The sequence below is a fragment of the Molossus molossus genome, unplaced genomic scaffold (assembly GCF_014108415.1).
Source record: "Molossus molossus isolate mMolMol1 unplaced genomic scaffold, mMolMol1.p scaffold_m16_p_22, whole genome shotgun sequence".
NCBI lineage: Eukaryota > Metazoa > Chordata > Mammalia > Chiroptera > Molossidae > Molossus > Molossus molossus.
Genome location: NW_023425358.1, coordinates 13,916,325 through 13,941,770, shown reverse-complemented (window position 1 = coordinate 13,941,770; position 25,446 = coordinate 13,916,325). Strand labels below are relative to the sequence as shown.

General features: G+C 41.9%; 1 protein-coding gene and 1 pseudogene across 2 annotated transcripts; both read left to right on the top strand.

Annotated features, from left to right (window-relative positions):
- Nucleotides 1-966: 966 nt before the first annotated feature.
- Nucleotides 967-5,209, top strand: LOC118640335 (annotated as a pseudogene).
- Nucleotides 5,210-7,252: 2,043 nt separating this feature from the next.
- Nucleotides 7,253-19,052, top strand: EI24 (EI24 autophagy associated transmembrane protein). Of its 2 annotated transcripts, none has more exons than XM_036277001.1 (11): nt 7,253-7,376; nt 9,739-9,851; nt 11,999-12,144; nt 12,774-12,834; nt 13,697-13,763; nt 14,295-14,419; nt 14,727-14,846; nt 15,207-15,318; nt 16,105-16,216; nt 16,408-16,482; nt 18,356-19,052. In XM_036277001.1, exons 2-11 carry the CDS (start codon nt 9,810-9,812, stop codon nt 18,516-18,518), a joined length of 1,023 nt encoding a protein of 340 aa, XP_036132894.1. In that variant the 5' UTR covers nt 7,253-7,376; nt 9,739-9,809; the 3' UTR covers nt 18,519-19,052. The 2 variants fall into 2 exon arrangements, with proteins under 2 accessions (XP_036132894.1, XP_036132895.1); XM_036277002.1 differs by lacking the exon at nt 7,253-7,376 and adding an exon at nt 7,529-7,575.
- Nucleotides 19,053-25,446: the final 6,394 nt, after the last annotated feature.

Sequence of the window (25,446 nt, the reverse complement as noted above, 5' to 3'; positions counted from 1 at the left end):
CTTGGTAGACACAGTCAATTCTTGCATGATGTGTGTGTGTGTGTGATAATTAATTCAGTCAAACACTTTTTAGAATGTATAGTCTATCTCAACGCAAAGGTTTAAAACAATGTTTCTAAATGATATTTTTTACTCATCCTTGAATAATAAGTCTGGCCTCTGTATCATTGTCGCTCTCTTCCTCTCCCCTTTTCGTATTTCAAGAATATCTTTTGTGGGGGAAAATAATCTTTTGTGAGTATCTCAAAGTGCCATATGTGGACATTGGAGTGAGACTGACTAGACTGTTCTATAGGAGAGGTGAGAGTAAGAATAGGAAGAAATAGGAGTAAAGGAAGGTGTAGTCAGGAGGAAATTGAAAAAGAAGTACTGACTTCAGCCTCTCTTTATCTGAGGCTTGATACACCATGAACTAAAACTTGATCAGCACATGCACCCAAAAACTTGTATCTAAATGTCCACAGCAGCTTCATTCATAATAGCCAAAAGAATGGAAACAACCCAAATGTTCATTGAGAGATGAATGGATAAACAAATGTGGTATATACATGCAATGGAATATTATTCAGCCATAAAAAGAAACAATACTACACATACGCTACGACATGGATGAATCTTAAAAACACTGTGCTAAATTTAAAAAGCCAGACACAGAAAGCCACAAACTGTCTGATTCCATCTATATAAAACGTCCAGAATCGATAACTCCATCGAGAAAGTAGATTAGTGGTTGTCAGGGACCGTGTGGAGAGGGCCACGGAGAATAACGGCTCGTGGGTGTGCAGTTTCTTTTGGAGTGCTGAAAATGTAATAAAATTAGATGGTGGTGATAGTTGCACAACTCTGTGACTTTACTAAAATCCACTGATTTGTATACTTGAAAAGGGTGACTTTGATGGCAAATGATTATATCTCAGTAAAGCTGTTATTTTTTCAAAGTCAGTGCATTGAGAAAAGGAAAGAAACATGGTCAGCTCTCAGGTAATGCCACAGAACCACCCGGGCCACTTCTAAAGAGCCAGCAGTGTGACAGGGTAGCTGCTGTTTGTGTGTCTGTTATGCACAGCGCTTTAACTACTATTACCATTAACCAAACTCTTTAAAATCTTGTTTCATTTTCAGTGACCCTATAGAGTAGGTGTTATTATCCTCTGTCCTGAGAGAAGAGGAATGGACTTAGAGCCAGACTAAGTATGGTGCAGGGCCATCTGTTCCCAAAGCCCAGGATAGCCCCGCTTCACACCCTGTCCATCAAAGCAATCAATAACGACAAGGATTGTAAGTAAGCCCAGAAAAAGGAGGGCAGGGCACTCTTCCTCCTCAGCAGAAGTTCTCTCTCGCTCGTGGGCCGTGTTTGTTTTTGTTTGTACTGCATTCCCCGCCTTTCCTAAACCCTATTGCACAAATTTATTTCTTGCTTTAGAGGCTGCTTGAAAATGTCCTTATCCCTACACATCTTTAACAGGTGTTTGGACTCTCAGAGCCCAGCAAAAGCTCCAGGCGGTATTTTGCCTGCCATCAAACTTAATGTCAGAATTTGCTCGCATGATGTGAGATATGTCTCCCAGCCCCTCTTCCTTTCCTGGTGCTGCTGAGCCACACGTTAGAACACAAAGGAACCAATAGGTCTGTGTCTCAGTGCTCCGTTTGTTTTATAGCCCTGGCCCAAGACCCTCCTGAACTGGATTATAGATGAGGTCTGAACTCAGCGGCTTCTTAGGACCAACCAAAGAGCAGGATAGCTTTCCTCCTCCTTTTCTCTCCTCAGCAGGAAGGAAGGCTGCTCACCCTTCCTCTACACAACTGCCTCCCTCCACTTCCATCCCTCCCCCTTTGGCTGCCTTTCACTGTAGCTGCCAGGTTGCCATGCCAATAAGGTTCCCATGGTTACGAAGAAGAGCTGCTGCATTCCAACAGGCAGGGCCTATCTACCAAAGGAGAGGAGACCAATACTGCCCCAGGGCAAAAAAGGGATGAGGGGAGGAGGTGTCTCACCCCAGGGAATGTTAAGACAGATTTACTTTGTTTATCCTGATGTCTCCAGGCTGGACCTTGGACCAAATCTTGGTGCTTCCAGTCAAGTTGTCTATTCCCTAAACCGGGAGAGAGGCGCCTGGCACTTGATCAAGTCCATTGTTTTGCCTAGTGTGGAGTTCAATAGGCACCACATTGTGAAGATCCTGTTAATATGTAAATATACTACTGCATCTGGGCTCTTTGTCTTCTGGGAAAATGGCAAAATGCAAAACATGCTCCGCTGTCTCCTCAGTTGGATATCTTGTCTGAGAAACTGCTTTTCTCTTTACTGTGTTCATTGACTAGTCTAAGTCACATCACTTAAAATAAAAAAATAAAAAATAAAAAAACCCACAAAGTTTGTTTTCTCTTAAATATTAAGACATTATTTTATTGTAAAATTCAAAAGAAATAAATTTTAAACGATTCACAATTTCAAAATCAAATATCTCTTTTTTCTTTTACTCTTTTTTTTGTTAATCCTCACCTGAGGATATTTTTTCATTGATTTTTAGAGTGCAAGGGAAGGATAAAGTGGAACGAAGAGAGGGGGAGAGAGAGAGAAAAAAATAACACATTGATGTGAGAGAGACACATGGATTGGTTACCTCCCGCATAATCCTGACCAGGGTCTGGGAATTGAACCTGTAACTCAGGTACGTACCCTTGCCCAGAAATCAAAACCGAGACTCTTCAGTCCATGGACCAATGCTCTAACCATTGAGAAAAACTGGCCAGGGCTATTTTTTAGTTTTAAAAAACAGTTTTTGTTACTGGTTTGTTTTAGGTAGTTGTAGTATATCATTTTTGAAATACAATTTACTTTATTTAGATTTTGCTATGGTGAGTTTTTCTCTGTTTTTATCAGTTGTCAAATAAAAAATGGCAATTCCTGCCCTGGCCGGTTTGGCTCAGCGGTTAGTGTCAGCTTGCGGTCCAGAGAGACCCGGGTTCGGTTCCCGCTAAGGGCATGTACCTCGGTTGCAGCTTGTCCCCAGCCCTGGTTGGGTTGTGCGGGTGACAGCCACTCGATGTGTCCCTTTCACATCGATGTTTCTTTCTCTCTCTCCCTTTCTCCCTCCCACTCTATCTGAACAAAAAATAAAAAAATGTCCTCGGGTGAGAAAAAAAAAAAAAGACAATTCCTCAGAAACAAAAATAGTTACCTTCTGTGCTTGAAAGCAGGGCATAAACTTCTCTTCGAGGAAAGTGCTCCTTCCCAGATACCAGGGGGAGAAAAGTGATTCTTATCTTCAAAAATGGAAATGGATACCAAGATAAATTTACATAAACAGACCTTACTAAAACAGTCCTTATATTCCATTAGTTCCTCATGTATTTTCTTTTTAAACTGAAAAAAATTAATATGTTTTTATTGATTTCAGAGCGAGGAGGGGAGAGGGAGACGGAGAGGGAGAGAGAAACATCAATAAGAGAAAAACATGTATTGGCTGTCTCTTGCACGCCCCCTACTGGGGACTGGACCTGCAACCCCAGCGTGTGCCCTGACTGGGAATCGAGCCAGTGACCTCCTGGTGCATGGGATGGTGCTCAACCAACTGAGCCACACCGGCTGGGCCCCCCATATATTTTCTAGTCAATTCCCCACAATGTATTGCCCATCAAGTACGCATCTGTGGGAAAAACGGTCTTTACCATAGTGAAACAAAACCCAGAGCCCTGTGTAAGCAGATGAGCAATGCAAATTCTGCTGCAGAACTTCTCCAGCCTCCCCCTGAGCCTCAGATTTCATCTACGTTGGATGCAGACCACCTTCCTAACCTGTTAGTGGAGGTTCCCTCAGAATCAAAACCAGCAGGTAAAGTAGACTCACCATCAAAGAAGAAAGGTGTCCACAAGAGGACCCAACACCAGGGAGCTGATGATATTTACCTAAATGATGTAAAGGCTCTAGAACCTGAAAAGTGAGTTAGATGCTGGCTTCAGGCGTGGCCTGAGTCTGACACACTCTCTGGCTCCCAGTCCCCACAGTCCATGGAAAGCGTGGCCAAGATACTGGTATCGAGTGCCTCTCGGACTCTACCATGGACTTGCCTGATGTCACCCTCTCCCTCTGTGGGGGCCTCAGTGAGAATGGAGAAATTTCTAAAGAAAAATTTCAAGGAGCATATCATTACTTATCACAAGTTTGCAGAAAACATTGGAGTAATGTCCTGTAATACGGATATATAACCATTACTATAACTGGTTTTGGCTGCTCCCATAATCCTTAGCTTATGGTGTTCCAGAAGAGTTTGCCTAAGGCAACAGTCAGGTCCTGGGACAAAGATAAGATACCAAACAAGTCTGGTCACCGGTGGTTTTGGAGTAAGAGAGAAAGCTGATCAAACAGCTGCCAGAGGCCAAGGAAGGGAAATCTGAGGTGCCACCCACCAGTGACCTGCCATGAAGCACCAAGGAGCCCACCAGTGGCAGGCCAGCAGAAGATGACTTATCCAGTGATGAGGGGTCACAGGAGCTTGAAGAATCAATGAGAGTGGATGCTCTCCCCATGGAGCCCCCAAGCCACAGCAGCATGACCTCACATAAGTCTCTCCACCTCTCCTCCAGCTGGATAGCAAAACTGAAGCTCCAAGATGCCCAAATGTTGTTGTGTTTAGTATTACAACCCAGTTTCAAGGTACCTGCGGCTGTGCAGGGACCAGTTACCTGTGGAACTGGAATGACAAGATCGTAATTTCCGATACAGATGGAACAATAACCAAGTTGATGCTTTGGGACAGATTCTTCCACAGCTGGGTAAAAACTGACCTCCTCAGGGTATCTCAAAGCTCTACCATGCCATCAATGAGAATGGCTCCAAGTTTCTGTACTGCTCTGCTCGTGCCATCTGCATGGCCCACATGACTCGTGGCTACCTACACTGGGTCAATGGCAAGGGCACAATCTTGCCCTTGTTTTCTGTATTCCACAGGAAAGTGATTGAAAATAAACCAGAAAAACTAAAATTTGAGTGTCTGAATGATATCAAGAATCTGTTTGCCCCTTTGGAAACCATCCAAATGATGTCTATGCTTACACACAAGTTAGGAGTTGCAGACTACAGAACATTTATTGTGAACCCCAAGGTGAATTAGTACAAAGGACCAAAGGAAACAAATCATCACATCACGGACTGATTGAGCTCCTGGAGCACATGTGTCCAGAGTTCTGCTCCCTCTGTTATGGGTGAGATCCAATCCCCAAAGTGGACCATCTGGCCTGAGGCAGCCCCTCCTGGTGGTCCTCAGTCTCTGGCCTTGCAGTTAGGGAAGGTGACTTGCACTCCTGCTGGACAGAGTACACTGGGCTTCCTCCCAAGCCACAGGTGCAGGGCAAGACACAGTTGACAGAGAGGCACCAGCAGGTTCAAGGAGAGTTCCTGGAACTGGAACTGCCATCTCCTTCTTCCTCCTGGCCTCAGGCTCATCGGGGTTGCAGCTCAGTGACCCAGCAGAAGTGAAGGGAGCTTGGATCTGGGAACTGAGGTTAGAGGCCTGGGCTCCTGTCACGGGTCCATTCTCACACACGCTCTGTGTCAAGTTGTGTGTTGGGTGCTCATTTAATTGCATAATTTAAAAGGAAGAAAAAAAAGAAGCTAAATAAGAGTGGACCAAAATATTGCACAAAGTGTTGAATTAAAAAAAAACATTTTCTTTTTCTATCAAACCAGTTGGAATAGACCCATATCTAAAATCACACTTTTGAGAAAGGACAGAGTTTGGAGCAAATGCTACTCTTGTAATTAATAATTACAATAACCAGTTTATCATTAAACCACTTAAATATCTTTATAGCAAGATATGTAAGCCTCAGCAGATGGATTGCTCATTTTAATAAAAATAAAATTATAAAAGAAATAAAATATTTTCTATATAGCTTTGTATAATAAACAGTTGATTTACTCATATGGGACAAAATGAAAGTTTAGGAATGTCTTCTCTTTGTAATGACTTCAGTGGTGGAGTAAATAAATATATTTATGAGAAAAGGAAAGGAGTAGATATTCTTAGGTCTGTTCTCAGTGAAAATGAGATTATTTCCCATGGCTGAAACAAATAAGAGAGAAGCCCCCTCTCCCCCTTCTGTCCCTACAGGAGTTTACATATATAAATCCCTGTTGGCCCTTTACTTCAGGGCTTCTTCTATTCCAAATGCTTCATTCACTTCTTCCATCTTGCTAGTTTCAACTCCCAGCATCCTATTCCTTAAAGAGAAGGTAAGGTTTCAGGAGGCTCAAGGTAGGGGCCTATTCTGGAATAGGACTGGAAGTTGGGCCAGGGAGACAAGGTCAACTGCTCAGACCACTGAACTACAAGAGTCAGGAAGCCTGGGTATTTGTTCTGCCACTGACATCTGGGCTTCAGGTTCTCCCCAAACAGAAGGTTACACTAAATATCTTCTAGTTGTAAAAATGGGATTCTGTAGGTGGCCCTAGCACTCGGAGCTCTAAGCACAGCTAAAGGGGAAAGGAAACAGGAAGTTAAAAGAAGAGAAGAAATGAGTAGTGAGATGTGCAGAAGAGGTTGGGAACAGGGAGAAAAAGGTTATAGGTAGAGCTTGATGGTTTGATGCCAAGAAACTGCCATCCCTAGGGGAGAAGTGGACTGGTGGAGATGGAGATGAAAAGTCTTATTTCTATTTACTTTTATGTTTTTATCTCAACCATCATTTTGCCGGCAGAGCACACACCTAATGCAGCCGAATGGCATGGCAGCTTGCCCTATTCTCAACCACTTGACGCTTGACTTAAACCCATCATTGCTTCGTACCCTTTGATTACAGAAAATCTCCAACCAAGTAAACCAAGGTGACTTCTGTATTTTATTATTCTCCTGTCGTCAGGCTTCATAAGACTTCATAAGGACGAGCAACCCTGCAGAAGTAAATGGGGGAGGGCAAAGAACAGGGTGACGGACCCGGAAAGACTGAATTAGGGAAGCGCTTAGGGAAGCCTGAGCGTCCCAGATGTAGCTCGGGACTTCCGGGGGCCCGGCGGGCCGACTGAATTCCCAAGCCCCGCCGCCCTACGTTGCCCCGACGCCGTCTCCGTCCCGGTTGGCTCTCCTCCGCGCCCGCGGACTCCCCACCGCCCCGCGCCTCCCGGGCATGCCCAGTGCGGGCGCAGCGAGGCTCCGCCCCCTCCGCAGCAGCGGCTCCGCCCCCTCTGCCCTGGACTGCTGGGCTCCGCGCCCGCCGACTTCCCACCGCCCCGCGCGGCCCGGGCATGCCCAGTGCGGGCGCAGCGGCCTCGGCCCTGGGAGCGCCCGGGCAGCAGCCCTCTGTCCGGCGCGGAGGAGAATCCGAGCAGCCCGCGGTGGGCAAGGGGCCGGGCCGGAGCCGGGCGGCGGAGCTGCCGGGTAGGTGCAGGCTCGGCGGAGCCAGGCCCCTGGCGCGCGGCAGGGCCCTGGGCGTAAGGAGCGTGTGGTGAGGGCGGTGAGGGTCAGCAGGGCCCGAGCGTGGGGTCGTGTGGTTGCGGGAGCCACTCCTGGAGGGACCCCGGCTGGAAGGAGAATGCCCAGGTGCGGCGCGGCTGTCCTTAGCCTCCGTGCGACCGAGGTGAGAGGCAAGCGGCTCCGCGCCCGGCGCCCAGCTGCGGTTGCGGGGAGACCACGGTTTCAGTGGGAATTGCGGAGGACTAGGGGGAGCCGCGTCCGAGCGGACCTGGAGCCGGTCCAGGAGCCCGTCAGAAGGATGCTCACCTTTCCTGCACCCGGGCTGGGTCTGACCTCCTCCTGCTCTCCGGACTTGGGTTGAATGCCTCAGTAAATGCCCCCTAAGTTCTCATGACAGCGAGGCATTTAGTGGCCAGGTGTATTTCCCAGACATTTTGTCCATGGCATGCTCGGGGTAAACAACAGTCCCCTGGAGTAGAAAGTGCGACTGAGGGTTAGAACACCAGGGTTTTCTAGTTTGCTGCAGCCCTTCACTTTGCTGTCATCTTGGGTAAGCCATTTATCTTTGGAGGCTCAGTTCCTCCATCTGTAAAATGATGTGAACCAGATGCATCTTCTTTCCTTCCAGTTTAGTTGGAGGGTTCCTCCTACGCAGTTCAGTCTCTGTGTGGTCCCAAGTTGTGGCAAGTTACTTTTCTCCAGCCTGAGCATTTTGTCAAACTGGTAATTCACCAAATATTCCTGTAGGAATGCTGCTAGGATCTCCAAATAAAATTGAAGTGACTTGTCTTTCAGAGGCCACTGTTGGTCAGTAGGTAACCTGTCACTTGGTGTGTGCAGGAGCCAGGTGTTAATGGCCATGGTTCAGATAACAAAGCTGTTCTACTGGCCTAGGACTGACCTGCTTCAGGCTGGCTGTGCCCTGTGTGAAATCCAGACTAAGTAATTGGCTTCCTTAAACTCCCACGTTAGCTCATTCTCTAGTGGGGTTATCTTTATAGAAAAGTTAAGTTTTTGTTTGCATGTTATTGCACTTTATACTAAACAAACACAAAAAATGAAGGTTTTAATACCCTTAATTTATAGATTAGGAAGTAGCTGATTAAGAGGGAATTCATGATAGTATATGCAAACTAGGATCTGTGTATCCTCATTGAGCATTTTACTATTTACCTGGCACTGAGTCATCTGTCACTCTGGGATGGTTTTTTATCTGTTTTTAAGTGGGAGTATTAACAGAATTTTCTTACCCTAGAAATCTCTCTATTGAAGTGAGTGTGTGTATCTGTGCAGGATTTGACCTGAGGAACAGATGGTTCATATGGTGTTGTGCAAGTTACCTTCTTCCTGCTATTATTTTCCCTGCTCTTGCAGTTCTCAGTGGCATTAGTCCAGTTGGGTCAATAAGGTACAGTTTGGTAAAGTGGTTGTAGGTCAGGGAAAGTGTGCTTAAGTATTGACATTTGAGGTTCATACAAGCTTCCTGTGAAATTCTGTCCTTATGATTGATCTAAATTGCGAATACCCTAAATGGGTTTAGTCAGGCTTGAGAACTCTGGAATCCCAAGTTCTTAATAAAATTTTTGAAAATGGGTTTTCCATTTACCTTAACAACATTAAATGGGAACATAGATTTTAAGAATATTTATACATACAAATTTTCAAGTTCTCAACTTTTGAAGCTAGATTTGTTGTTTACCTGAGAAATAAAATGAGAAAGCTGTAGTGAGTTAAAGAATATTTATACACGTGAACATTTTGGGGGGCCTAGTTTAAAATCCAGTTTCTAGCATGCTTATTAAAATTGCACTTTTATATGTATAAATTTAAAATTGGAAAGCATACTGAGACCTATTTGGAGGTCTTGGTGGGAAATTTCATGCCTTAAACTTAACTGTGTTGGAGGGCCTTGTGTATGAAATGCATATTTAGTAATTTGTGTTACAATGTTCATCTTACTGTCTACTTCATTCAAGTGCTTGAGGTTATACATCAGGCATAAATATAGCTTAAGGGAATATTGGAATGCTTAGGGGTACAGTTAGGGACATCAAGGCTCAGTGAGGAGACTACTGGTCCTAGAACAATTTACCACTGTAAAAGTGAGAGGCGGTGGTAAGTGATTAAAAAATAATTTCTCGATTGCAGATTTCAGTAGTTACAGAGATAGCCTTACTTAGTTCACTGTCCTAGTATCTAAGTGCTAGAATTTACTGAACTATTAGAGATGCAAGTATGTGGAAAATGGCATTGTGCTGAAATGTATATGAAGTTACTTATCTTTAGATAAATATTTTCTCCCCTGTTATGTTCTATCTATTTCCAGGTTCTTCATGATGAAAGATTTGGGGGTGCTTCTCTCTCCTCTAGGTAGTTGGTAGCTTGAGTGGTGAAGAGATGGCTGACAGTGTCAAAACCTTTCTCCAGGACCTTGCCAGGGTGAGTACCTCAAGCCATCTCTTGATCCTTTTGCTGTAGGAACTGACTAGGAAATCCTATACGTGTTTTGGAATTTATATCATATTTATTGGGTCCTTTGCATATAGGGTTTCATTCTAATCCACTATACTCAAGAGATAGGTATTATCCTGCATTTTGCAGAAGCATGATAGACCTTTATGGTATCTCTAGTATGAGAATCCTGGTCAGTTTGGGTCCAGAGTTTTTTTTTTTAAACTTTATTTTGGAATAATTTTAAACTTACAGAAAAGTTGCAAGATAGTACAGAGTCCCCCTTTATCCTGCACTAGATTCTGCTTATGTTAACATCTTACGTGACCGTGATGCAGTGGTCAAAACTAAACATTGATTACATTACTCTTACCTAAACTACTTCATTTGAATTTACATTAGAGAACCCTACTCCCATTCTATAAGGTGCAGATGATGATGCTCTAGGAAAATGTCCCATAAAGATCTGTTTAGAACCTAGTCACCTAGTCCAATAGCATAAAATTCTGTTATAGTGGATGTCTGAGGTCTAATGCCCTAGTTGTAGTTCCTCTAGCTATATTCCTAGGACAGGAGAGAGGCCAGTTCTGATGGGGTGAGGGGTTGATATTTCAGTGGGAATATGTATTATCTTTGAGTTAAAGGGAAACTGAAGGAGTATCTTAGAAGGGCCAAAGAGACTTCATGCAATGTGATCTACTTTTAATACCTTGACCTCCTTGTCATGCCATACTTGTGTGATAAAATTTCAACCCTGGATCAGTTCTACATTGTGCACTTTACATGTTTGTCTGCTTCACAAGACTGTAAGTGTCTCAGGTGGGGATCTCGTCATCATTCTAGCACATAGTGGGCCCTCCGCCTTTTGAGCTCAACTATCTAGAATATTTAAACTGTTTGTGGAAGATTTAGAAGTTAAAAGCAAAATAAGACTAAAAATTACTCACAGGTAAAAGATCAGGTGTACACCATGCCGATTTATGGTCCTATCAGTCGGTGGTTCATAAATTGCCCATGTCTCTGTATCCCGGTAATTATCTCCGAAATTTGCTTTAGCTAATAACAGTAGGTGAAAATGCCATCCTTAAATCCAGGCTCACCATTGCTTCCAGATGACCTTTTTGTGCTGCTGCTTCATGAAGTCAAATACCCCACTGCTACCACTCTACTTTGGGCATGGAAGTGTTGTGGCACTTAATTAAACTATAATTTTTGTTGTTGTTTACTTGTGTACTTTTCCTGCTATGTTTCTTGACTATTTCCATATGGCAATGTCTAGCTCATTGAAGATACTTGATACGTGTGTAGGCAGATGAGTGAATGCAGTTCTTTGAACTGGGTGATAGGCTCTTTTGGTATTTGCAGCTAATAGTAACCTTTCTGTTTTTGGAGTTCTTTCAATATGGTTGACAAGTGCCTCTGTTGCTGTTTTTATAGAATTAACAACCCTCTCCCCCATCATGCACTCTTTAAGGATATTCTCCTCCAGCTACACTACTATGTTGTTTCTGTCTTATTAGCATGTTCTTTTCCTACAGCTTTTCACATTTTTATAGTAATTCTATCTTTGTGTCTTTCTCCAATCTTGGTGTAACCTTGGTTCTCTAGAGACCAGTGTTTAATTTATCTTTGTATCACTAGTTTAGTACAGGATATTGATCACAGGTCACAAAATTTAAGACACATGAAAAATTGGAACATGGACTATAAGATTAAAGTATTTCAATATTAAATTTTGTGACCTGATAACTGTCTTGTGGTTATATAAAAGAATATCATGGTTTATTATTTAGGAAATATACACTGTAGAATTAAAAGTAAAGGACATGATATAGCAACCTCCTCTAAAATGATTCGGAAACAATGTGTATGTATGTGTACATATATATATATAATAATGTTGTGAAATGTGAATCTAGAGGAAAGGGGATTAGGAAGTTTTCTATTCTTGTAACTCGTCTACAAATTGAGAATTATTTCAAAATAAATATAAAAATCAAGGTTCCTTTAAGCCATGTAGCAAAATCAATACAGTAGTTTCCACTATGATTTCACATTACTGCATATATATAACTTTGGAAAGTATTCTCTGATCCATAATTTTTCCTCTTTAAAAATAATACTCTTGTCTGTAGGGAATCAAAGACTCTATCTGGGGAATTTGTACCATCTCAAAGCTTGATGCTCGAATTCAGCAAAAGAGAGAGGAGCAGCGTCGAAGAAGGGCAAGTAGTGTCCTGGCGCAGAGGCGAGCCCAGAGCATAGAGAGGAAACAGGAGAGGTAAGGAGTGGAGGCTGGTGTCAGAAATGTCTGTGCTTCCTTCTGGAAGGCACTTTAGGAAATGACTGGTCTCTATATGTAGGAGACCTGCATATGGTCTCAGACCTACATATGGTCTCCTACAACTGAGACCATATGCAGTGACTTGGCGTTTTAGTAGTACCCCATTATTTTTTGTAATTTCCCCCCCCCAAAATGTGTGAAGTTAATTCTCCCCCATCCTCCTAACATTGAATTAAACTAGGGTCTAGCAGTACTTCTTGCTCAAATGTCAGGGTGGTTTTTGTTTTGTTAAGTTTTAATCAGAATGGTGAATAGAGAATCTCAAAAAAATTATTTGGATTGATGGATACTTCTAGGAGAGCCTACATAGATTTACTTATTGATAGGACTTCAGATATCCTCTTTTAATCTTCTCCAGTCTTGGATTTTAGAAAGTATATAGTTTATTTTGAGAAAAGCTCCTTCTCTAGAAATATTTTTTAGTCTTTTCTTATTGACTGACATTGGGAAAACAATAGGTACTGGAAAAATAATACCAACAAAAGATATAAAAGGGAGAGCTACTGAATGACAATATGGAAATGGCCTGTATGCTTTGTAAGCTAAGCACGTGTGGTCTTTTCCAGTGAGCCACGTATCGTTAGTAGAATTTTCCAGTGCTGTGCTTGGAATGGCGGAGTATTCTGGGTAAGTTCTTTTTCCTTAAATTCCAGGCACCTTATAAGCATCTTCAGATTGTTGCTGTCAGTAGTTCTCAGTTGTTTTCTTTAAACTGAGACAAGTAGCTTTCACTAGCTGATACATGCTTAAGACCATAGCTCAGGATTCTGTGCAACTGCATTGATTTTATTCCCACCCATAGAACACTTGTATGTAAATAAAGGGCTATCCTGAAATAAAGGAATAGCATTTTAATTTTTCTTAAAAAATTACTTACAAGTCTTAATGTTATTATTATTTAATAATTTCTCTTGACGTTGTCTGGACATTTTGGCTAAGAGCATCTGTTGGGGGTCAGAGGGAAAGGACAGATGGACAAGGGCAAGGTTCTCCCCTCATCTAGCCATAGCACTCTGTTAAAATCGATATCTATTGAAACCCACACCAGAAAAGATTTCCTACAATTAACTGAGAAGCAACCCAGGCTTAGGTAAAATTTGAGTACTTTGAAGGACAGATAGTTAAATATTTCCTTTGACTTGGAATTCAACATAATTTAAGTTTTCTTAATTTAAATATTTCACAGATGTTTTCAGGTGTTAGCTTTAAGTAATAAAATATTACGGTGTAGTCTGTGCCTGTATTGTCCTGAATACTATTTGAAATGTTCTTCTCTGCCCTTAGAAGTTTTACTGTTGTTGTAGGCAATGTCAGGTTTGTACCTCTCAGTTGGAGTATTGGGAAAAGAAATGGGTCCACTTTTGGTGCCCCCCTCAGGCCTTCTAATTTATAAAGGTCACCTCCATCTAGAAAATAATTATACTGAAACTTGGAACTCTTGTTTTAAAAAAGGTCTTTTAATATTTACCTTATTGCTTCTTTCCTTTAGTTCAGTCTCCTCTTGTTTTATCGAGTGTTTATTCCTGTACTTCAGTCAGTAACTGCCCAAATTATTGGTAAGTACATATGGTGCTGTCTGCCTGGGGGAGAGTTAGGAGATTTCTTCCCCTGTCTCCCTCAGTCTGTTGAACATTTTCTATGTACCAGGAGCTTGGGATGTTTTTAACTCAAACCTCTCAACAACCCTTTGAGTGGGTATGGTTCTAGATATCATTTTATGGGTGAGGAAATGAAAGTTATAGTTACCAAGGTTAAATCATTAGTAAATGGCAGAGCTGGGATTTAAACTCAGGTGGTTTCCTGCATATTGTGTACTGTTAATTACTGTGACATCTGTCACACCAGCTGAGCAGGTTTGTTTCAAGGTAAGTAGCACACATCTGTGGCTACTCTGAGCTGGAGTTGTGGCCAGAATTTGGTGTGTCTACAAATACAAGTAGCTGAAATAGGCATAGTGATGTGCTGAGAAATAAAGATATCTGTGGGGTTGGGGTGGGGAGGAATAGTCACAAATTAGGGGTTCCATATTTGGTCTTCTGGTTTTCCATTTCTCCAGTAAAACTAATGACTCTTTTCCTCTTTCTTAGGTGATCCATCTCTACATGGAGATGTTTGGTCGTGGCTGGAATTCTTCCTCACGTCAATTTTCAGTGCTCTTTGGGTGCTCCCCCTGTTTGTGCTCAGCAAAGTTGTGAATGCCATTTGGTTTCAGGTAGGTCCAGGGCAGAATGGAGACTAGGTCCTATAGCATGAGGGGTTGGCAGGTTAGCCTGTGAAGTTACTGGCCATGTGTAGGGAGCAGCTTCACAGCCTTTCTTAGTCAAGCAGCCAGTGGGTGATGTTTGTGCTCTCGTAAAGTGGAATTATTGCCTCAGACCACCAGTGCATCTCACTGTCAGATGTCCAGGGCCTTTTCTTACCTGGCAGGTCCAAGGGCAGGCAGTTAGTGGCCTGAGCTTTGGGGGTGGATATTGAGGATATTCAATTTCTGTTTTAGTGAGCTACTTTTTCTGTTACAGGATATAGCTGACCTGGCATTCGAGGTGTCAGGGAGGAAGCCTCACCCGTTCCCTAGTGTGAGCAAAATCATTGCTGACATGCTCTTCAACCTTCTGCTTCAGGCTCTTTTCCTCATCCAGGTGAGACCGGCCTTCTGGGCACATGGACATACTTGAGAAGAAGGTTCACTAGAGGGAAGTTTGCAAAGACAGGGTATTGCATTTATCACTGGGGCAGATATGCTTTATGGGAGGTAATGATTTTTAAATAACTTTTTTACAGAAACAACACTAGGGAATTTAAAAATCACAAAATGATAAGAAACGTGAATTTACCTGCTCTTTCCTGTCACCCTGGGCATTCTCCACTCTCCTGCTCTTCAGAAACTTGAGAAGCAACTGTTTGGCTATCTAGGCAGAGAGAAATGACTCAGAGTGGCAGGTGAATAGTGGTAGGTCTCTGAAACTTAGGAATTAAGGTTTTCCGTGTTTATTCTGCAGGGGATGTTTGTGAGTCTCTTTCCCATCTACCTTGTTGGTCAGCTGGTTAGTCTCCTGCATATGTCCCTTCTCTACTCACTATACTGTTTTGAATATCGTTGGTTCAATAAAGGTAAGTCCATCTAAAGAAACTCAAAACTTGGAGGCCCAGTTTAGAAATGCTGCTGCTAAGCAGACTTCTTAAAACTATTTAATGCTTAGATCCCCGGCAAACCATCTTTGAGAGGAAGTAGCATCTTTGGCAAGAGGGCACTTACATTTGACTTAACCCTTACCTTTGATGCTGGGGGGTACAGCAATGTAGCATTACCTTTATGGTGCTTAATATATTGTAGCTCTGACTGAGCCATAAGTCAGCAAAAATGAGCAGGAGTTATTCTGAATTAGAGAAATTAATTTGGTGTCAGCATATTCAGATAATTTGGGGTATCATAAAAGCCCTTGGCATATTTGTCTGGGTATGTATGGTTGGAAGATATTTATTTCTAGGTAATGGCTGCCTTTTTATTTGGTATCTTGTTTTGCTTGGAACTAATCCTGACAAAGGACACTGGTGGTGTAGTTAATAATTCACTTAGCCTGCCAGCTTTGAAATTGTGATTATTGAATTGTAAAAACTTTGCATAGAAGCTTTATATCGTATTTGGACAATGCTGAATTATATGCTTTAGCTGTGTTCTAAATGGCAGACCTATATCCAAAACTGAAACCTCAAATAATTTTTTTTTTTTTTTGGTACGTGCCCCTAGCAGGAACCCGGGACTCTCTGGTCCACAGGCTGACGCTCCAACCTCTGAGCCAAACTGGCCAGGGCAAACCTCAAATAATTTGTTTGCCATATTTAGTCATTTTACTAAAAGGACATAAGAGTTTTAATTGCACTGGCTCCTTGTTTTAGGAATTGAAATGCACCAGCGGTTGTCAAACATAGAGAGGAATTGGCCTTACTACTTCGGATTTGGTTTACCTTTGGCTTTCCTCACAGCAATGCAGTCCTCATACATTATCAGGTAATTTGGCTGCAGGGACTGGAAGGGGACTCGTACAAATATTCAGTGTGGGGAGCATCTTCTGGATGCCTGGTTCTGTGCAAGGCATTCTGCATTCTTACCGTTAGGATGTCCATAGGATTTTTCTCACGTCTCCTCCAAAGCCGTGAAGGTGACTAAGTTTTTTCCTTTTTCTTTTTTTTTTTTTACAGTGGCTGCCTCTTCTCCATTCTCTTTCCTTTATTCATTATCAGCGCCAATGAAGCAAAGACCCCTGGTAAAGCTTAGTAAGTATTAGCCAGTACTGACCAAAGTGTAGTAAGTTTTTTTCTGTATGAAGGATTGGGACTATAATACCACAATTAATGTGAATGAGACTTTTTTTTTAATAACCTCTTACATTGTAAGAAAGCATTAATGTATAGTTTAATGGGAGAAAAACACTTCTAGGATATATCCCCCAAATTTCCTTGTACATATATAGGGTGTCCCCAAAAAAATGTATACACAATTTTGAATAATTATAAAGCCAGTGTTTATTAAAATACATTTCATTTTCAAAATGTAATAGAATCTGCAGGCACCCTATATACATTTTTTGGGGACACCCTGTAGATGTACATGAATATATTTTAAAAATTGATGCTATTATGCGTATTTTTAAAATTTAATAATTTACTGAACAAGGCACTTGTAAACACCTGTAATTAAGCTCATTTTTGTAAGAATGGCCACCTTTTATTTATTTATTTTTTTAAATCCTCATCCAAGGATATTTTTCCATTTATCTTCAGGTAGAGTGGGAGGGAAGGAGAGATAGAGAAAGAAACATCCATGTGAGAGAGACACATCGATTGATTGCCTCCCGCACGACCCTGACCAGGGCTGGGACCGAACCGCAACTGAGGTATGTGCCCTTGACTGGAATTGAACCCGTGACTCTTTGGTCCTCAGGCCATCACTCTAACCACTGAGCAAAACCGGCCAGGGCAGAATGGCCGACCTTTTTTTTTCAATCCTTACCTGAGGACATTTTTTTTTGCATTTATCTTCAGATAGATCGAGAGGGAGAGAGGGAGGAAGAGAGAGAGAGAAACATTGACATGAGAGAGACACATCGAGTGGCTGCCACCCACATGACCCCAACTGGGGCTGGGGACAAACTGCAACCGAGGTACGTGCCCTTGGCAGGAACCGAACCCGGGTTTCTCTGGTCTGTGGGCCAGTACTCTAACCGCTGAGCCAAACTGGCCAGGGCCAGAATGGCGAACTTTTAAAAAAAGGTAGTATGGCCATGTGATCTGACTATAGGAGTTTGTTGATAATGATAATAAAACAAAGTATTTTAAAATGAATCTTTAGCAGTAATACTAGCACTCCAAAAGTTTTATCACTTCAAAGAAAAGCTCAGTCTGCTCAGTTTTGGTTCAGTCAATGAGGATACACAGTCATGAATGTCAGATCTGTCTTGGGTTTTCACATACTCTTGCTATTCAGCAACGCTCCATGTGAGTCTTAGTAGGCATAATGAACTTTCTCTTGAAACTCTTGAAAATGGCCCTGGCTGGTTTGGCTCAGTGGTTACAGTATCGGCCTGCGGTCTGGAGAGACCTGGGTTTGGTTCCCGCTAAGGGCATGTATTTCGGTTGCAGTTTGTCCCTGGCCCTGGTTGGGTCATGTGGGTGGCAACCACTCGATGTGTCCCTTTCATGTCGATGTTTCTCTCTCTCTCTCCCCCTCCCACTCTATCTGAACAAAATATGTAAGAAATGTCTTCGGGTGAGGATTAAAAAAAAAAAAAACTCTTGAAAATGAAACACAAACGGCATGTGATGTCTTCAGACATGGCTTGAAGTTTGTGCCCTGAGGTCAACTATAGAAAAGTACTTCTTGAATCAGTTAATCTGAAATAGAACTTTATTTCCAGTATACTTGGACACTTCAAATGGTAGTGATTTCATTGCACTCATGACAGTGACAGAACCCAGTGCATTCTTTAGTTGCTTCCTGTTTAATCCATGTGTCTAATATCTGTACTTCCTTGATCAAATTTCACTTGTCTGATTTTTCTTGTCATTTTAAATTTAATGTCAAATTTCGGTTGTCCAATAATAATTCTGATAACTGAGGATCTAACAAGCTGGGTCTCTTGCCTTTTAGCCTTTTCCAATTGCGCCTCTTCTCCTTGGTGGTTTTCTTAAGCAACAGACTCTTCCATAAGACAGTCTACCTGCAGTCTACCCTGAGTAGCTCAACCTCTGCAGAGAAGTTCCCTTCACCACATTCGTCTCCTGCCAAACTGAAGGCTGCTGCAGGCCACTGAGTCACCTGCCATCCAGGGGGAATGAGTGGGATTGGAAGGAGGCTGTGCACCTCTTTCCTCTCACCTCCCCTACCAGGGAAGGCAGGACCCACTCTGCCAAGGGCCCTCTGCATATTCCCTTCTGAGGAATTGGGAATTTTGTCTCTGGTGCACGTAAGGCACAATCCTCCTGACACCGGTATGTGGATTTTTAACACCCGTGAGTCTGAAAGGACCACAGGTTTTTCTGCAGCTCTTTTCTAGCATTTGCCAGCCCCTGTGCCTGGACTGATTTGAATAATTTTTCTCCCTGTGCCATTTACCCTCCACTTGCCCTTCCTGCCTTCCATCACCCTTGGATGAATGGATTTTGTAATTCTAGCTTTTGTATTTTGTGGACCTGTTATTTTTGTTGTTTTCTGTGAAGCACATATATTGGATGTGGGAGATAAGGGAGTATCTCAGTTGCTCCTGGTCACTCCCTTTATAGCCATCACTGTCTTGTTTCTTGTAACTCAGGTTAGATTTTGGTCTCTCTTGCTCCACTGCAAAAAATAAGCCTGAAGAGACGGGACAGGAGGAAAGACCTCACAGCCAGATCTGCTGGGTTTTAAGGAGTGATTTTTCTTCTCCTTGAAGGGGAAAAAAAGCTTTTTTCACTGGTACATTTAAAGTTCCCCAACTACAGGGAGGTACCAGTTTTGGACAAGTGCCACTGCAACACAGAATGCTCAGAGAGCCTGAGCTAAACCTCTGCAGGTCTGAAATTTACTGTCGGCCACTGTCGGGTCTGTCTGGTGTTTCAAAGGAATATTGGGTGCTGCAAATAGGAACCGAAGGGGAAACTTATTAAACCCATTAAACCTGTGATTGGTGTTTTTCTGTCATTTTAAAGAGACTAAGTATGGGGGAGGGGTAAGATGTTAAAATACTTGTACAATTTTAAAATGTCACAATTAAACGTGAGCTGGTTTCCCACAAGGTGTGTAATGGTTGAATGTACAAATCATCACCTCAAGAAACATATTCATGGAACCCAAGATTGTCTTGGATAAATATGGTTTTATTTTATTTTTTTAGAGATTAGTCTTAAAAAATGTCCCCTGAGGAAATTTGGATTTTGTGATTATGATGATCATGTTAACATCTTGGAAAGTATTTAGGATTGTTGAATTATTTTAAAGTCTGTGTTCATCTGTGTATTCATGATGGAGAGATCCTTCTAGTTTTCAGTGTATTGAGCATTCTCATTAGAGAATAGATTAGACATTTGGCTAACAGAAACCTTTACTATATACAAGACAAAATACGGGTTTAAAAATCACTGCTGGGAGATGAAAACCAAGTTCAAGGTGCAGAAGTTTTTAAAATAGTGGGTATTTTTGAAGCAAGCATTGTTTCCGGGCTTATGCAAAAAACAAACAAACAAAAAGAACATGATTTAAATAAGATGCACGTCTAGTACTCTGGACACCTCTGGTCATTTGTCAGTAGCACTGCAGAGAACTGCCAGGTTGCTGTGGGGTGGTTTGAAGACCTCAGTGTTTCATCCCCGAGTAACTGATCATTGATTACCTTAAGATTAGTTAAGTTTTTAAAATTAGCTTCCTTATTTAAGTGGCCACATCTTTGTTGCCTGAAATTTGTATATGTACCAACTAAATTAGTGTTAGTTTAGAAAGGTGAGGGAGGTTGAGTGGATGAAGGCATGTGATTTTATCCAACTCTATGTCTTGCTATAGAAAAGGCTTCAAGTTTAAGTGATTGGATGAGCATTCTGCAGTTTTACTGGTGTAATTGAGAGGCCAGGCCTGTGGCATATCAACAATAGAAATTTGGTAATTATTAAAAATGAAAATCAGTGTGAGTTTTAGTCATGCAACCAGTAGGATCCAAGGAATTGTGTTCACAAAAGCTCTTTTCAGGGATAGACATCACAGCTTGGACAGGTATATGTAGTTCAAAACACTACCCTTTATCCTGTATAGAGCTGAGCTGTCCAAGCAGCTGTGGAGGAATTAGAAGGTGGATGCTTCAGACCTGGGTAGGGTAGGGTAAGTCTGCTGGAAACTTAAAGGAACATATTCATGAGTTGACTTGTTCATTGCTCTTACATTGTGATATAAGGGCCTAGATAAAGTTTAAGAGGAGTCAGGACAAACCCTGAAGAGAGTGACTAATGATGGTTAGAGGTTTGTGAACCACCTTAAAGAAATAACATCTGGGAACAAAAGGGCAACTATAGTTGTCTATTCATTTTTCATCCACTTTTATTTATTTCTTGATTATGCAAGTAGGATATTTATTCAGCTTCTATACTCATGTATTTACCTGTATTGAGATTGTCCTGGTAAATGTCATCAGTTCATCACAATGGAAGAGATATTTAGTTTGTTTAGCAATCATGTCTCCTCCCCACCTCAATGAACAATTCTATGCTACCTGACTCATAGAAGTTGAAAGGAAGCTGACTTCAGGTCAGTGTGACTTAGGCTTTTAAAAATTTATTTATTTTTTTATTGTTTACTTGTTTCCGATTTCATTGATTTGAGCTTTTTTGTGTGTGTGTGTGGTACGTGCCCCTAGCAGGAACCAAACCTGGGACTCTCTGCTCCGCAGGCCAATCCTCAACTGCTGAGCAAAACTGGCCAGGGCTGATTTGAGCTTTTTTTAAAATGTTTTTTTCTACTTTATTGTTGAAAGTGTTACAGATGTCCCCCTATACCCCTATTGACACCCTCCACCCTGCCCCCCACCCTAGGCCTTCCTGGAACTGTTTTGACTATGTCCATGGGTTATGCATATAAATTCTTTGGTTAATCTTTTCCCGCTCCACCTCTTCCCTCTGAGATTCGTCAGTCTGTTCCTATACTTCCATGTTATTGGATCTATTTTGTTCAGTAGATTCCACATATAAGTGAGATCAAGTGATACTTGTCTTTCTCTGCCTGGCTTATTTCACTTAGCATAATACTGTCCAGGTCCCTCCATGCTATTTCGACAGGTAAGAGATCCTTTTTTTTATATATATATATAGCTGCATAGTATTCCATTATGTAAATATAACACAGCTTTTTTATCCACACATCTCTGTAACTTAGGCCTTTTTAACAATGTGAGCCATACATCAGTGCAATATTTTGGATGGATCTAAAGTGAATCCACAGAACCAGTAAAAGGTTCAGTTGAAAGAACAGGAACGTCTTCTCTGTCAGGCACTGAGGATTCAAGGATGAACTAGAAAGCTAGGATCACTGCCGTCTTGGACCTAACAGTACAGTAAACCCTTGATTTTTCGGACCTCGATTTAATGGATTTCGGACTTAAAGGACAGTCCATATGTCATGTGAATATTAACACCCTGTTAATTTTAAAATGCTTTAAATCAAGATTTGCTTTTAATTAAATTGTTTTTTGTTGTTATTTTAAACAAATTTTAGCAAATAGGCCATATGTTGGAAAAAACGAGTAATTTTGCCAACACTGATAAATATTACATATCTACAACTGTAGTCTACATATTTAAATCCATGAGTCACTGCTTGTAAACTGTTGGGGGAATGATTACCACGTGATTACACCACATCACAGACAGTACTTGGTTCTGTTGGGTGGCGTGACTTTCCACAGCAGTTTTAAGGAGTGCTGGTGGATGTTCCCATGTTCCTACATGCGCCAAGCCATGCCCCCGCTGCGTGCATTTGTTTGTTTACATACTGGTGAATGCACACATTTACTAGACCTATTCAGTATAAATTTAAAATTACAGTAATACATATAGAAAACTTTTCTGTGAAATTAAACTTTCCACACATATTTAATTTTAATTACACAAAGTGTCTACATAAGTAAAACCAGGTAAACTAACTAATTTGTCAATTTTTTGTCATAACGCATTCGGAAAACTTATTTTATTATATAATGGACTTTTGGCTTTAATGGACACCCCCTAGCCCGAACTGGTCATTATAGCAAGGTTTTACTTTTACTAATCAGTGGAGACAGACAAAAGTGATCAAACACATTTTTAAAAGTTGTGTATTCAGATAGCTAGCTACTATTTACCATGGGTCTCAACTTGAATAAGACACTGGAATTCAGAGATATCTTTGAGTAGGATGAGAGATTAGGCATCCGGTCAGCTTCATTCTTTTTTTTTTTTTTTTTGGAGGTTCTTCGTTTTTATTTTTATCTTTTTAATTTTATTTTATTTTTATGAATTAATTTTTGTTACAGATGTTTCTCCTTTTTCAGCTTCATTCTTGTTTTACTCATTCTCCGATTTCAAATTTAAATGTTTTGTAGTGCTTTCAGACTTATGGGGAAAATAATGACCATTGGCCATTTAGATAAGTAATGCTTAACCAGGGATCAGCCTCAGAATCATCTTAGGAGTTTTCCCAAAATACACATAACACCACTTGTCCCTGGAGGAAATGTGATTCTAGAAACAAACTAACTTTAAAAATTCTAATAACTATTTTCACAGAAATTTGGGAAGCTATTGCATCAATGAACTAAGAACAGATTGGTGTGGAAAAGGGACAAAATAGGAAAGGTTTTGCAAGGTATAGCGGTTACGGGCATAAAATGGGATGGCTTACAACAGTGACACTGAGGAGGCTAACTGAGAAAAGCACAAGATGAAACTGAGGGAATCGCCCAGAGCATAGAGCAAAATGATCAAGATATGGAAAAAGTTAAGAATCACACAGTTATCCAAAAATCAGGAATCCATTTGTCTAATAGCAACTTCAGAAAATAAACAAACATGAAGACAAGAATAAAAAAATTCCTGATGAAATTGGAGTTTGCAAATGGAAAAGGACTGACAAGTGTAGAGCAGCAAAAATGAAGGGGAAAAACAATAGATGGGGTCGCCAAGGAAAAAGTTTATCAGAGAAAAATAGGTTACCTACAAAGGAATGTCACTCACATTGGCATCAGAAGTCTCAAGGACAATCTGGATAACAGAAGATAACATTGTAAGGGTGATTAATTAAAACAAAACATCGAATGGAATGACATGAAGCAGTGGAATCAGTGCATTGAGAAGAAATCCTGGTGACAGCTTTGCAGCACACTTGGAAAGGTTCTGGGGAGAACACACCTTCAAGAAGAAAATAGATAATATTACTCTTGTGTGCTCCAGATGAGATGTTTCTTTTGGTCAGTGATATAGCCCTGGCTGGTGTGGCTCCATTGGTTGTAGTGTCTTCCCGGGTACCAAGAGGTGGCAGGTTCGATTCCTGGTCAAGGCACACAACCCGTTTGTGGGTTTGACCCTTGGTTGGGGCTGATACGGGAGGCAGCCAGTCAATGTTTTTCTCTCACTTCATTGTTTCTCTCTCTCCCTTCCTCTAAAATCAATTTAAAAATAATAATGATAAAAAAGAGTTAAGTAGACACTTCAGGAGAGACCTAAATCTCCACAGGAATGACATGATTCCTATAAAGCAAGACAAAAATAGCCTTATTTTAAACAACTGATGGAATGGAAAGTTCTTCTGAAACAACCAAGTCGAAACTTGTGGTCCAATAAGTCAGGAGGAAGAAGGATGAACTGATATGATGAATTTATGTATAAACTCTTGGTTTATGGTAACTACAATAACTACTGTCCTGAGTTTGATTTTACTTATAGATAAGCCTTTCCCTGTCAATTGGTATCAAAGAATGATCCTAAAAATAGGCTTATATTTTAAACTTGGCTCTTTAGTAGTATATTTTGACTTCTGAAAAAGTTTCCTTTAAGAAACATGTCCAATAATTTAAAAAAATTAATGACAACCCATGTCAATGTTCTTGAAACAGTACTTTAAAAAAAAAAAAAGGAATTTTTCTTATTTTAATTCTCCCTCCCCTTTTTAGTGGGGGGGGACCTAACTTGTTTTGAAGAAGCCTTTACTTGAGATTCTGAAATTTCCTTCTGTTAATAAAATTACATTGAACACATTACGAAAACAAACATTGGATTATAACGTCTAGGGGTGGGCCTGGTCACGTGAAGTCTGAAAAACACACACGATTCTTAAACACGGATTTACAATGTGCTTTCAGGCAGTTTGGTGGGTTTCTTTCCACGAGAGCTGGCTGCTGACCTGCCCGGCCCCCCGCGTCGTCTTGGTGGCGAGGCCAGGGCGGGAAGAGGGCGGCTTTCGCGGGTGGGGATGACCTCGCACGCGTCTCCCCGGGCCGCGTGGGCAGCCCTTCCCGGGGCCCGCCGCCCGTGAGGCCAGACGCGCGGCGCCCACCCCGTCGGGGCCCAGCGAGGAAGCGCTGGAGGCTGCGGGGCCCCGGTCCGCGGGCTCCTGGAGGGCGGTCGGAATCAGCCCGAGCTCGCGGTCCGACCCGACGGTCTGCACCAGGCAGCATCGGCGTTTTCACCGATCACAGGCAGAAAACTTGTACCTTAAGTTAGGTAACAGTCAATTTCTTCCTTAAAGAAAAAAAAAGTCTCATAATCGGGGATAAAGTGTTTTCTTTTATTCTTGCCTCCCTGTTTCTATTTTCTGAAGTTGCTGCTATACAAATGTTGGATTCCTGACTCTTGGGTAACTGTGTTTCGGCTGATCCTTGGCGTAGTTTCCGCTTCTGGTCACGTGACTGGAGGGGGGTCAAAAGCCACCCGGTCCCCACCCCGCAACTTCCTCGCGGTCGGTAGAACGACACGTCACTCCTCGGCCCTCAACCAAACTGCCTTGAGCACGTTCTCTCTGAGCGCTCGCTCTCACTTGCGGGCCAGTCACAGCTCGGCAGCAGCACGATGTCCCGCCTCCCGGATGCTAAGTAACGTCTGTATTGTCCATTTAAGAAGTAGGAACGGGGCTTTGTTCACGCCTCTGAATCTGACAGATAGTTTCGCCACCCTATCGTTCTTCCGAAGTGTCATGTCGGCCCCGAGCCAGCCAATGGGGAGCTGTCCAGGAGGCGGGCTCGGCCTCTGCCA